This window comes from Setaria italica, chromosome IV, assembly GCF_000263155.2.
Source record: "Setaria italica strain Yugu1 chromosome IV, Setaria_italica_v2.0, whole genome shotgun sequence".
NCBI lineage: Eukaryota > Viridiplantae > Streptophyta > Magnoliopsida > Poales > Poaceae > Setaria > Setaria italica.
In genome coordinates, this window is record NC_028453.1 from 25,412,238 (window position 1) to 25,425,237 (window position 13,000).

The 13,000-nt window shown below is 43.1% G+C and overlaps 1 protein-coding gene across 1 annotated transcript; it reads right to left on the minus strand.

Moving 5' to 3' along the window:
• Nucleotides 1-5,326: 5,326 nt before the first annotated feature.
• On the minus strand, nucleotides 5,327-7,006 carry LOC101754482 (WRKY transcription factor 22). Its single transcript, XM_012845436.2, has 2 exons — nucleotides 6,503-7,006; nucleotides 5,327-6,388 (listed from the first exon to the last, which is right to left on the minus strand). The coding sequence occupies exons 1-2, from the start codon at nucleotides 6,922-6,924 to the stop codon at nucleotides 5,779-5,781; spliced, it is 1,032 nt and encodes a 343-aa protein (XP_012700890.1). The 5' UTR covers nucleotides 6,925-7,006; the 3' UTR covers nucleotides 5,327-5,778.
• Between the last annotated feature and the right edge of the window lie 5,994 nt (nucleotides 7,007-13,000).

Here is a 13,000-nt window from a genome sequence, read left to right on the forward strand (position 1 = left end):
ACTCTTTATAATTGATCCAGTAGACCATAATGTACGGCACACGCATGTACTTTGACAGCTAGAGCTGCCCTTTGATTAATAATTAACTGACAACATCTGCACGGCCATCATGGACGGCATCAGCTGGCTATTATATGTGATAATGGTGCAGACAAATTTCAGAATAAGCCCTCTATTCATTTGAAAAGATTAAGCTGCCTCACAATCAAGCAAGAAATAAACTAGACATCTTAAAAATAGTCTTCTTTTGAAAATGGTGGTTCTTAGATGATAAGAACACGTACTCTTCGCCGCTGTACTTCCACAAGGATCCAGCTAATTTGCACTCAAGTACAGCACTAGTCAACAAAAACGCTCATACTTTGTCAAATTTATAAAGTAGACAGAACCTATAAGCACCTTTTATAACCAATAATATTAATGCTATGGCTAATCGACAATAATTTTGAAAAAATGAATATAATGCTTGGGACAAGAAGTCCCAGACAAATTCGAGTTTCATATTATGAATTAGTCAGATTGAACGCTGGCAGAGCTCTACATCTATCAAGTAAGTAACAATCAACGCACGTATAAAAGCTGGGAAAACACACACTCCCGAGCATTTACGAAAACTAATTGGTGACATATGTATGCAAGTATCAAAGAACAGATAAGTTGGATGTGCGTCCTGCATACATACAACTAAGCTAGCGTTATTATACTATCAGGTTTATACATTATATGTGATTAACATCAGCTAGTTGTTGGGGCCTACGGCCTTATTTCTGCACATGCCTTTCCAGATGATGCAGATGTACCTGGTCTCAGGACGAATGGTCGGTTGCATTTGCATCACCACTTGAGAACATATAATCTCTGGGAGGATCAGACCTGATCTGCATTTCAGGCAAGACTATATATGATATGATCAAGTTCCATTTAATTTAACTAGGCTCTATTCTGTAGTTTCCAACTAACAATTTGGAATTCACAAGAAGGTAAAAGGAGCATAAACATATATGTATATGTACCAAGCATGAATGCACGATAGAGTAATAATTCAGGAGCAGTGGAATTACTTTCCTCGAAAGAACAGAGAAAACCAAAATTACACAAATTAATGAAAGCCCATACATGCGTTATATTGAACAACTAATTCGTGTGAACTTGACCTAAAAGAGTGGGCAATTTGTGATTTGACTGTTTCATCCATCATACGTGAACACTGATTGGATGCCACATGGTCCATCAAATGGTTTCAAGTCATTGAGAATCCATGTGGTAATGTCGTCTGTTTACAATTATTAACTTCCTTAGATAAAACAAGATAGAATAGAAAAATTCTAGTGCAGCATGTTGATGGGAGATGGCTTCCGTACAAAAGTTGACATTAGCATAGAAAACTGCATGATGATGGAGATGGCTTATCATCTTCAATGCTGTATCCGTACGGCTCCTGAAGGGCTGATACCAACAAAGTGTCCCATGTACAGTGAGACATGTCAAACACAAACGTCATTCATATATAACTTGTAAATTATGCCGCGGCTATATAACTTCTATATACATAAAGCCCATAGTTCCTGATATTTTTGCATTGAAAGCACCATCAACATTAATTTCTTCAACATATAGTTCAGTGGTGGTGGCCGGGTGAGTGGGTGGGTGTTGGCATCTTCTTATAATTGGGATATACTCCAGGGTACCTGAACTCTATACTCTAGCACAGCTACTAAAATTCCTAAGTCCAGCAAGGCACAATAGATTCGCTTCCTCCTGAGCAACCTGTAATAGTATCTGGTCTGATGGCACTCCATTGTTGAAGACGTAGCTATTTTTCTGTTTCGAGATGAGTCATGCTCCTATTATAACCAGCGAGTTGGAACCCTTGCGCCTTCTACGGTCGATGGTTGCCTCGTCAGTGTCTAGATCAGGGCAGCCAAAGTTTGTCAGTGCTATGTGCCAGACCCCTCTATCATCGACGCATGAAGTGAGGAAATGTCGTATATCCTCTTCCTGCCCCTGGTATCACATTGGGTATTTGGACGGGTGTGGCAGACCTCGTAGTAGCCAAACAATCGGCAATCCGGCGTAGGCCTGCTAATGGGTTGAAACCCGTCCAAACCCATCCCAACCCGCAATAAATTAACTCATTCACCCACCCCACCCCGCTCCATAATTCTATTGTGTAAACCCAACCCAACCCGCCCTACAAATTGATATAACCCGTGGGTTTTGTACATGAACCTATAAATTTATACAAACCTCATGTTCACACTTGACCGAAATTTGTTGCAGATGAATTAGTTTGACAGTCGGCTACTTTGTGCAAAGCAGTGCGGCTGGACTTATATGTGGGGCCCGCGTCAAGAGTCGGACCCTAAAATTAAAACCTCACGTTCACACCTTAAAATTTTGGAGAAATTGACCGAAATTTGTTGCAAATGAATTAGTTTGACAGTCCGCTACTCTGTGCAATGTAGTGCGGCTGGACTTATATGTGGACCCCACGTCAACAGTCGGACCCTAAAATTAAAACCTCGCGTTCACGCCTTAAAATTTTGGAGAAATTGACCGAAATTTGTTGCAAATGAATTAGTTTGACAGTCCGCTACTTTGTGCAAAGTAGTGCGGCTGGACTTATATCATGACCCCACGTCAAGAGCTGAAACGTGAAAGTTAAACCTATGAGTTAAATCCATACAAATTCAAACAAAAAATCACTTTCAACCCGCCCTAACCCACATTTCTGATATACCCAACCCGTCCCAACCCATTAGATACTAAAACCCATTTTAACCTATTCAAACACACCCTACGTCACAACCCGCCCCATAAAACCCATTTCAACCCGCCCCACTAGCAGGCCTAATCCGGCAACAGTTCAGGTGTTGGCAAAGTTTCGTTGAACAAGATTCATGTACAGGTTCTATTGATGATGAGTCTATCAATATTTCACCGATAACTTTATAGATAATTTTAATTGGATGCATAATGGTTGTGAATGTTTGAAAAGACTCGTTGAAGTGATCCTCTAAAACATCAATTTTGGACCAATTGTGAGTTATGCTTCAGATTAAAGTTATGTTCTGTCAACATACATTGATTTTATTTTTTGTTTCTGTTACTTGGACGATCTTTTATTGTTCTGAAATCTGTATAGTCCTAACTGAATCCAGACACACATTTATTTGGTCTAGACACATGAACTACGCTACTTTCCATCGTTCCAAATGCCTGAATTCAAAAAAAGGTTAAAGTGGTAATACATTTCTTTTTCAATAATTTAAATTATTCGCATTCTGCAGACATGAATTAATATTATTTTCTTCATGATCGAATCATGTCATCCTTTTTGACAACTATAAGAAGGAAGTACTCTACCGGTTTCAAATAGTTGTCGTTTCAAACAGCAACACGATCACCAAAACACTACTTTGACAATCAATTAATAGTACTAAACACTTGTAATATTTTGGAAATACAATTGAAAATGTGATTTAGTCATACCATTATGACATTATCACAAGTTTATTTAAATATTCAAAGAAATATTGATGGTCAAAACTAAAATCCATTGACTACGCACATCTCAAAAAGATATTTATTTGGAGACTAGGCGGTAGTTTATACTGTAATCGTTGATCAGTTGGGCACCGTACATCAGCTAGAAACCAGCTTTGAATTTCGAGCACATTTGTATATGTAAGTAGTTGACTACAGTATTAGTAAACTTGCATCCTAGCTAGCTAGCCAAGCTTAGCTTTGAAGACTTCAGGAATCAATCAACTTGAACTTTTTGTTTCTCGACGTCGCAACTGCTACGCATGAGACATACCGTCCCTACTAATCAATACCAGTAGAAATTCATGTGACCCATCTTTTCATCCCTGAGGTCCTGCATATTGCACCACCCTACTCAAATATAGAATTAATTTCGTAATGTCCAGACCCTTCATATAGCACACACTTCCACACCCAGAAGGGAAATAAGAGTATGCACAAAAAGCGCAATACTTGAATGGTCCTGACCAAGAAAAACGTAATTAATGGGTGACTATATTTCAAGCGTTTGAAACGATATCTTTTTTCAATCATCTTGGTCTTGAGTTAGATCAAATAATTAACACAACCAGCTCAACCAATAAGTAGTTAGGGTGTTGATCCAATGACTATGATTGACAAAAAAGTAAGTAGTTTCTTCCAACAGCTAGCACTCAAAGTTTATATATTGCTACTCATTGATAAAAACACTTGGAGCCCATACAATGCTGTTATCAGAAAATTTTGGACGGATTTCATTGAATTCAACTTTGAAATTAAGAATAAATAAATTTAGTGTCCTCTATGAACAACAACCATAAGCAAGCATAAATGTAGGGACACATCGCTCTAGCCTCGCTAGTCTTGGATTTGATTCCCAACCAGAGCTCCAAGTTATTCCTATTTCAAATGCAGATTTGCAAATTTTGTTGAAAAAAAATAAACAATGTGGCTGAACACCTAAGTCAGAAAAATTGTGAAAATTTGGGAGGCTAGTGAAGAGTGAAATGCCTAGAAGCTAGTAGCAGTGCCATCGACGTCATTCTTGATATAGACTCCTTTTCCTTTGTAAATTAAAAAACACACAAAAAAAATTAACTAGTATATCACTGATAACACTGACAATCATGGATATTGTGAATCCTAGCTAGTTTCAAGCAATCAAAATTAGTGAGCTTTACTACAATGCTTTTAAAGTACCAGTGGTACTTGCATGTGTACTCTTTCTTATCCTTCTTACTAAAAAAAAATTAAATAGATTTACACATAATTAAAAGGGTATCTTAGTAATTTCTCACTATTTTTTTACTTAGTCCCACCAAATTGGTACTTCTTGGTACTTCTCTTTAAGTACTTCATGGTGCTTCCTTTATTTCCATCGTTAGATTTTGTCGGATCGACGGCTCTCATTTTTTTTCAAGCACTTTAAAATTTCTTGTAAAAATTTATTGATTTATATCTAGTATTCACGTGTCATCTAAAACAAAGTGTGCTCTGAGTAAGAGAGGAGCAGCATTAGGAGTCACCACCACAACTCGATGAGTGTGGGAAAGAATCCTTTGTGATCAGCTTACTTTACTCCTTAATTTGTTTCTTCTTCCCTCTCCCACCACCTCTAAGTGGCACTATTAATACTGCAATGACTATAAATAAGATCTGTATGTCCTCAAATGTAGTACATAGGGAAATTATAGGAAAGGTGCGAATCAATGTTTTGTTGATAAAACATGCCTGTAAAAAGGATATATAAAATAAATAAAGAATAACATAAAACAAATATAACCTTTGTGTTTTAATTCGATTGATGAAAGAAACCCTGCTTAGTTTCGTCAGTTCAGCTTTTTACTATCCGTTAAAAAGGTAATGAGACATACATAAAAAATATTACATGTCTAAGATACCAAACTTCAGTACCTAGGTACAAAAATTGTGGTACCCTTTTGCACCCATCTAAGGACCAGTAAAAAAACCTAGTATCACTATGTAATGCTACTGCTACTACATACTGCAGAGATGCAAGGTCCTGATGCAAACAAGCCAAGATCCACACAGCATGATATTCGATCATGGCGGCCGAAGCATACGACCAAGTCAGCCCCAGCTGCTCGTCGCCGCCACCGATGCGGCCTCCCATGCCGAGAGGCCCGAGATAGAGAACTTCTCCTCGCCGATATCGATGTTCATGATCAGGGCCTCCTCGTCGCCGCCGTCCGTCCTACCGGTGCTCGTTTGTTGCAGGGGCCTCGTCGGGCTTCAGGAATAGCATGACGTCTCGCAACCGCTGCCGTTGCCCGGACCCGGAGCGGTCTCCTCAGGCATGAGGTACAGCAGCACGTCGTCATCGCGCTCCATATCCGCACCCTCAAGCAGCATCCCGACGGGGATGGCGTCGTCGTCTTCGTCGTCCTTGTACTCTACTCCCAGCGACGGCGAGCACAGCGGCGTGCTGGGCGACAGCCCGGTGGACGCACACGGCGAGCCCTGCGACTTGGTGGTGTCGGTGGCTGCCGACGCGGTGGACAGTGCGGCCTCCGGCTTCGGAGCCTCTTCTGCCGGGGACGGGGACGACGGCGGCGGCTGCGCCTTGTTGCGCGTGGTGCCGGCGAGGGAGTTGCGGTGGAGCGGGACGGGGTGGCTGTGGTCGCCGGTGTAGGTGACGATCAAGGTGCCCGGGTCGGCGCGGCAGCGCTCCACCTGCTTCCGCGCCTTGCAGTCCTTATCGGTGCTGCACCGGTAGTAGCCGCGCGGGTACGGCGACCCCTTGATCGGCTTCTGCCCGTATTTGCGCCACGCCCACAGGTCCGCCGGCGGCCCGCCCACCGGAATCCGCGTCACCTCCTTGCTCACCTGGCTCTTCTTGCTCCTGTACGTATATACCGACCAGCGTGATCAGTATTTGAAGAGTAGAGGCATTTCCCGAAGATTCCGCGAGCATATTATGCGCGAGCACGCTAATGGAAGATGTATATATACATACTTTCTCTTGGACCGAGTGGGCCCTCCTCCGCCGGCGCGGCCGGATGCTCGCGGCTTGCCGGGCGGCCCGTCGGCAGGAGACCGCTGAGCCGGCGGCGCTTCGTTTGTTGGTGACGATGGCTGCGGCGTCTCAGGCTTCGGCGAGGCGAAGAAAGCCTGCAGGCAGAGGTCGTCGACGGCCAGGTCGGCCAGGAGAGGTTGCGACGCGGCGGCGTCCATGATCTGGTCCGTCTGCGGCTGCAGCGGGGGCAGCCCAGAGGAGGACTCCTCCGACGCCGACGGCGTGTTGAGCCAGGAGAAGGTGTCGTTTGAGGCCGACGGCGGGGTGACGCGGCCGCTGCCGCTGCAGGCGAAGCGCACGACGGCGTGAAGGTCCCAGTTGTTGCTTCCGCTGCCGCAGAACCACCCCAGATCGCCCTCCATTAGCCGCGTTCTGGAGGTCTTGGCCTGTGGAGGAGGAGGAGAGAGAGGGGGCGTTGACTTGCTAGGGAGAGGGAGAGATGGAAGTGGTAGGGACGAGATCAAGAAGGGACGGGAACGGCACTACATCCGGCTTAAAAAGGAGCAACAAACGGGCGGGGGCAGGCTTGCCCGCTTGGGTTTGGTTGAGAATGTAGAAGGGGTGAAAAAAAGTTTTAGTGTAGTTTTTGTGGACATCAAACGTGTTAATTCCGAAATGTAGTTCCAAAAAGAGTTTGGTTCTTTTCGAGTATATAGGGAGTAACTAATACATTTCTTTAATTTCTTAGTGATAAAAGGACGAAACACAATAAACCACGAATATTTAAAACCACCACAAAAGAATACCAGAAGAGTGTCTCATCACTACTAGTACTAGTAGAGATTAGAGAGAATAGGGCTTTAGAACTCCCAGTCCGTAAGCCCCCTCAATCTTGGAAACTGAACCGGGACTTCCCATAAGCATTACTTCCATTTCTAAAACCAGGGTCCAAAAGGGTGTTTCACTCTTTTTTTGTTGGCACTGACTAGAGCAGGTGCTTGGTTCGCCACAACCCATTGGTGCATGCATTCTCGAGGAACACAAAACATGTACATTTGAAAGAAAAACCACAAATTTAGACACTCATATAACCCTAACTTTACAAAGATCTTAAATTAAAAAATCACATATATCTTGCTCTCGACATGCATGTCACCGTCTATTATTAAAATAAATTAGCCAAATATATGAACAATCATACTGAGCCGAAGATTCAAACCTGAATGAATAAGTTTTATCACAAGGAATCTGATGACTAAATGAGTTATGCTCAGTTCGGCAGAAAACATGTACCTACATTTATGTAGTGGGATATGTGTTTTCTCAGGTTTATAATGTTTGACATTAGAAGCGAATTTTGTGTGTTCGGGAATTAAAAAAATAAACTTGATTCGTAGCGAAGAAAGCCAATATCATAGAGCTAAAGCCTAGATAAGTGTCCGTACTTCTCGCGGTACGTCCACAGGGATCTTCTAGTCCGCCCTTGAGTGACACCCAGCAAATATCAATATTTTATCTAATCCCCAGCAGATCTTGGCTAGATTTAGTGCTCATCATCATTTAAAAAATGTTTGCTTCAGCACAACGAAAGTTAAGTCAAACAGAACACCAAATAACGAAGTTTCCTTCCTACCTTGTGCCTCAGTTCAAACCGAAACATCGAAAGTGAAACATCTTGAATTTGAGCTGCTGAAAACTTAGTTTATAAACTTGGCAAAGATCGACTCAAGATCGTTGAAAAAACATACGGGGATGTCATCAACCATAACTTCTATCTCTCTGTCTCTTGATAGTTTGAAGAGGCTCATATATGTCAAGGGCGACCATTACTCTCTCTATTAAGCATTCTTTTGACCCTTCTCATGCAGCATTTAGTGGCTAGAAATGAAGAGGGAGAGAAGCCATTTTTTTATACTTTTCTAAAAATTTGAGTAATGTTATTGGCAATATGTCACTACTAGAAATATGAGCATTAGTCCTCGACCTTAGTACCGGTTGTTTTTTGGTACAGTACTAATATTAACATTAGTACCGGGTCTAACGGATAGTTCCCAAGATGCCCCCGTGACCCCCTTTAGTATCTGGTGGGGACTCCACCCGGTACTAAAAGCCCTTAGATACTTTAGTACCGGGTGGAAGCTCCACCGGTACTAAAGGGGGTCACAGTACCTTTTTAACGATCTCCTCCCATCTCTCCTCCTCCCCTTATCTCTTCTCTCAGTTCTCTCTCTCACACTTCTCTCTTCTCTCACGCATGAGCAGGCGGGAGCGGCAGCGGGGGCGAGGCTGGTTTTTTTAAAAAAATTTTAATACTCTTTAGTACCGGTTACGGTTATTTCAACCGGTACTAAGGGTGGTCCCCAACCAGTACAGAAAGCCATTTCCCCAGTAGTGTATATAGCAAAAATAAAATATAATTTGAAGTTTTAGTAGGGTGATAGACGAGTCATATATATACTTTTAGGAGAAATGTTGCCGTGAAGATCGAGAAAACTATATATAGGCATAGTTTAGGAAACAAGATCAGCATTGCAGCCAATCTTTTTAGTTCACGTAAAACTAGCTGATCGCATATGAGAGATCAAGAAAAGTCAGTGTGGGCATCAGCGAAATAAAGTATGAACTTCTTAAGAAAATTATCTTGACTCGATCAGTTCCGTACATAAGTGTACGACCATATAGCCCATGGAATCTCAACTAAGCTAGTGGACGATAATGTACGGCATATGTATGTATTGTAAACAGCTGAAGCTGACATAACAACTCTTTACAGACCATCACAAAAGGTGGCCGTCATTTATTTGATTTCAAACCTCAAAGTATGAAATGGCGCACTTGACAACCACTAACTTGTAATTAACTTAATTAAAGCGTTGCTCTTGTTCTTTTTTTTCTTGTACCAGCATTGCTCTCGCTCTTTTCTTAGCTAGAGACCTAGACCACGATAGTTCTCATAACGTGTGGCACATTTATCACTGCAAAACCGCCCATTTCAGTGTCGGTGCCAAATCAGAGAAAATTAAACCACCATTTGGGTGGAATGTGATTAAATTGACATGAGCTACCAAGTAGAAATTTCACAGTTAATTAGTTTTTTTAAAAGTGTACGTTTTCATGTTTGTCAGCACTAACGACTAATATGGAATACGGATTATTATCTGAAAATTGTTTCTAAAACGAAATGGGACCCACAAATTTAGGTAAAACATTACTTTTAATCATCACTGTTTTCAGTATTTAAGACACATAATTCCTTAGAAAAACCTCACCTGATGCCACTAAACCAATAACGGCTATTTGCAAGTATTGTCTATCTCGGGAGGCTCACTGAGCTTGATTGTATAAATGCAGTGCATGATCACCATGACGCATGTTCATAATCTTTTTATTCTTTCATCATGTTAAGAGATTCCCTCTTTTGAAAATGTTCCTAAAGATAAGAACCCGAACTTCTCGCCGCTATACATCCACGAGGATCCAGCTCATTTGCAGTTGAGTAACCCAGTACTAATCAACACCACAAGGGAAAGGGCCTTCAATACGGGCTCCTAACCCCCCTTTAGTCCCGGTTGTGCAACCGATATTGTTAGTTCGGTACTAAAGGGGGAAGCCTTTAGTCCCGGTTCAAATAACCAGTATTAAATTGGGTATGAAAAATAAAAAAAAAGAAATCCCCCCCCCCCTGAGCCCCCCCCCGCCAGCCCGAGCCCAAGCCCAACCTGCACCCTCCCTCGCCCCCCCCCCCCCGCCCCCCGCCCGAGCCCAAGCCCCACCTTCACCCCCCGCCGCCACTTGCCTCCCGCCGCCACCCTCCCGCCCAGCCCCCACTGCCCTCCCGCTGCCTGCTCACTCGTGTGTTCGGGACAGCCGGAGGGGAAGAGAGAAGTGTGAGAAGAGAAGAGATAAGGTACCCAGTTGAGAGAGAAGAGATAAGGGCCGGGGAGAGAAGAGACGCAGAGAGAAGAGATAGGGGGACAGGAGAGACACGAGGAGATAAGGTACCCGTGACCCCTTTAGTATCAGGTGGGAGCTCCACCGGTACTAAAGGTTACCCATTAGTACCGGGTGGAGGCTACACCCGATACTAATGTGCCTAAGGGCCTTTGGTATCGGGTGGAGACTCGATCCGGAACTAATGGGTGATCTTTAGTACCGGGTGGAGTTCCTAACTGGTACTATAGGGGGCTACAGGGGGCTCCTGGAGAACTAGCCATTAGACCCGATACTAATGCCCACATTAATAACGGGTCAAAAATCAATCGATACTAAAGGTTAGAACCAATACTCAGTTTTCTCCAGTAATGCAACAACTGCTCTCATATTTTATAAATAAAGTATCGAATAAATAAAACCTGAGGCAGCTTGACAAAGTAAATTACTTAATTCTCTGTCTATTCGATGAGAATTTTAAGATCTAGGAAATGCATAGCATTTGATTGGATGATCCAAAGAAATTAACTTTTCTTTATCGAAAGAGTCAATATTGAACGCTATGGCATGCAACACTATATTTATAAATGTATCCTTATCGAAAGAGTCAATATTGAACGCTATGGCATGCAGTTAGCGCTAAAAGTCGGCCGATCGACCTTCAGCGTCGGACACACGACCCGGAAGAATCTGCTTAACTCCTGTTCGGGTGATCGCCCTGGTGCGGTTCGCGCGACGTGCCAGTCGATCTGACCTATTGATTGACAAGGAAAGAAATATGTCAAATTTTAGGGGTTTCGATTGGCTAAAGTTCCGATCTGTCTTGAAAAGCGTATCAGCGAATCGACCGATTTGCTATGAAGATGACCGGCTATAAAATAGCCGATAATCGCTCAGCGACTGTAAAGCAACTACTAAAGCTGACTAAACAACGCTACGAAGCAACATTTGAAATAGATCTAATCGGCTGTACGATTGATAAAGGAACAATGATAAAGCCGACAGTTCCAATCTCAAGCTGGATAACTGGTGATAAAACTAGAACGATAGATAAAACCTACAATTCTAGTAAATATCGATAACTGGTGAATAAATCTAAACAAAACGACAGCGATGCGCCCGAAGTTAAAGCTTAGATATTACTCGACAAACGGAACTTACAGAATCGGCCGGAGATCGTATCGATGCAACCCTGCCAACCCGTACGAACTCGTGAAAGAAAAAGAAGTATTGGCGAAGTCGCCGACTTGAAAGTAAAGTATGAGGGAAAAAGTAAATTGTTTGTATTGATTGATGTGTTGTTTACAAATCTCTAAAGATGGCTATTTATAGCCTGTTACAACCAATTTCCTAACCGACTAGGATCTATCTCTAATTTTAAATGAAAATGAATATTTACAAACACAACTTGTATCGGAGCTGGTTATTGTACTCCCACGGGCCAATCTTTCTCTATCTTCTTTCTGACCCACTATAGGCCCATACTGGCCCAATCGCTCCAGCCCTCCAACCGGCCAATCTCCACCAACTCCGTCTGCCAGAACACTGCAGCGCCAATCGGCCAATTCCCAACTGTAGCACCAATCAGCCGATTCCCAATCGTAACCTTTTAATCCACCGTATCGGCCAATCCTTTCCTCCCTTGACGCCGATCCCATACATGTAAAAATCTGGCGTCAACACATGCCCCCAAGTTTCAGAGTAAAACATGACTTTTACTTTGAAATTCTTTTTTAACTTCTCCTCCAAAACAAACGCGGCAAAAATCTCCTTCCATTTTGCGGTCTTCTACCTGATGATTGCAATCTTTTCAAAACGGGCGCCTGAGACAACCGCTCCCCCGAAATTCGTGTAGACGGCGCGGTAAAAATCCCGCCTTTACCCCTTCTCTCAGACCATCTTTAAATACTAGCATGCCCTACCGCTTCTTCTCCACAAGCTCAGTAACTTCCTTTCCGACGTATCACTTTCCATCTTCTCCCAGCGTCCTTTTAGCTTCCATTTGCATCCTCCGACGACTTTCCTTTCATCCACATTTTGCCTCATCCCCTCAATGGCGGCGCCATCGGCAAATCCACCAGCAACGGAGGCTTCGCCGGCAGCTCCATCAGTAGCGGCAGCAGTTCCATCGGCAACAGAGGCTCCGCCGGCAACTTCGTCGGTGACAGCGGTTCCACCGTCAATCCCATCAGCAACGATGAGCTTCATCCCAGAGGTGAGTATCCAAAACTTTTCCTTTTTTACCACCCATGCATCTTTTAGATCCATTCTTAGTTCTTCCCTTTTTACCTTTTTTTAGGCAGTCAAACACCAAATTACGATCTGCCTTTCCGAAGCTCCTGGTCTCATTTGCTTAGGCCCTATGGGGAACCCAGATCCAACTGATCTGATTAATTTAGAGACCCATAGAATTCCGTTTATACAATCGCCCATGGATTTGGACCAGTGGTCAGGCACCTTTAGATCTTGGCCGAATGAAACCCCCGGCTGGAAAGAGTGGTATCAAAGAATGGCCAACTCGAAGAGAGTTCAATGGGATGAAAAGAAAATCGGCCAGTGCATCAATCT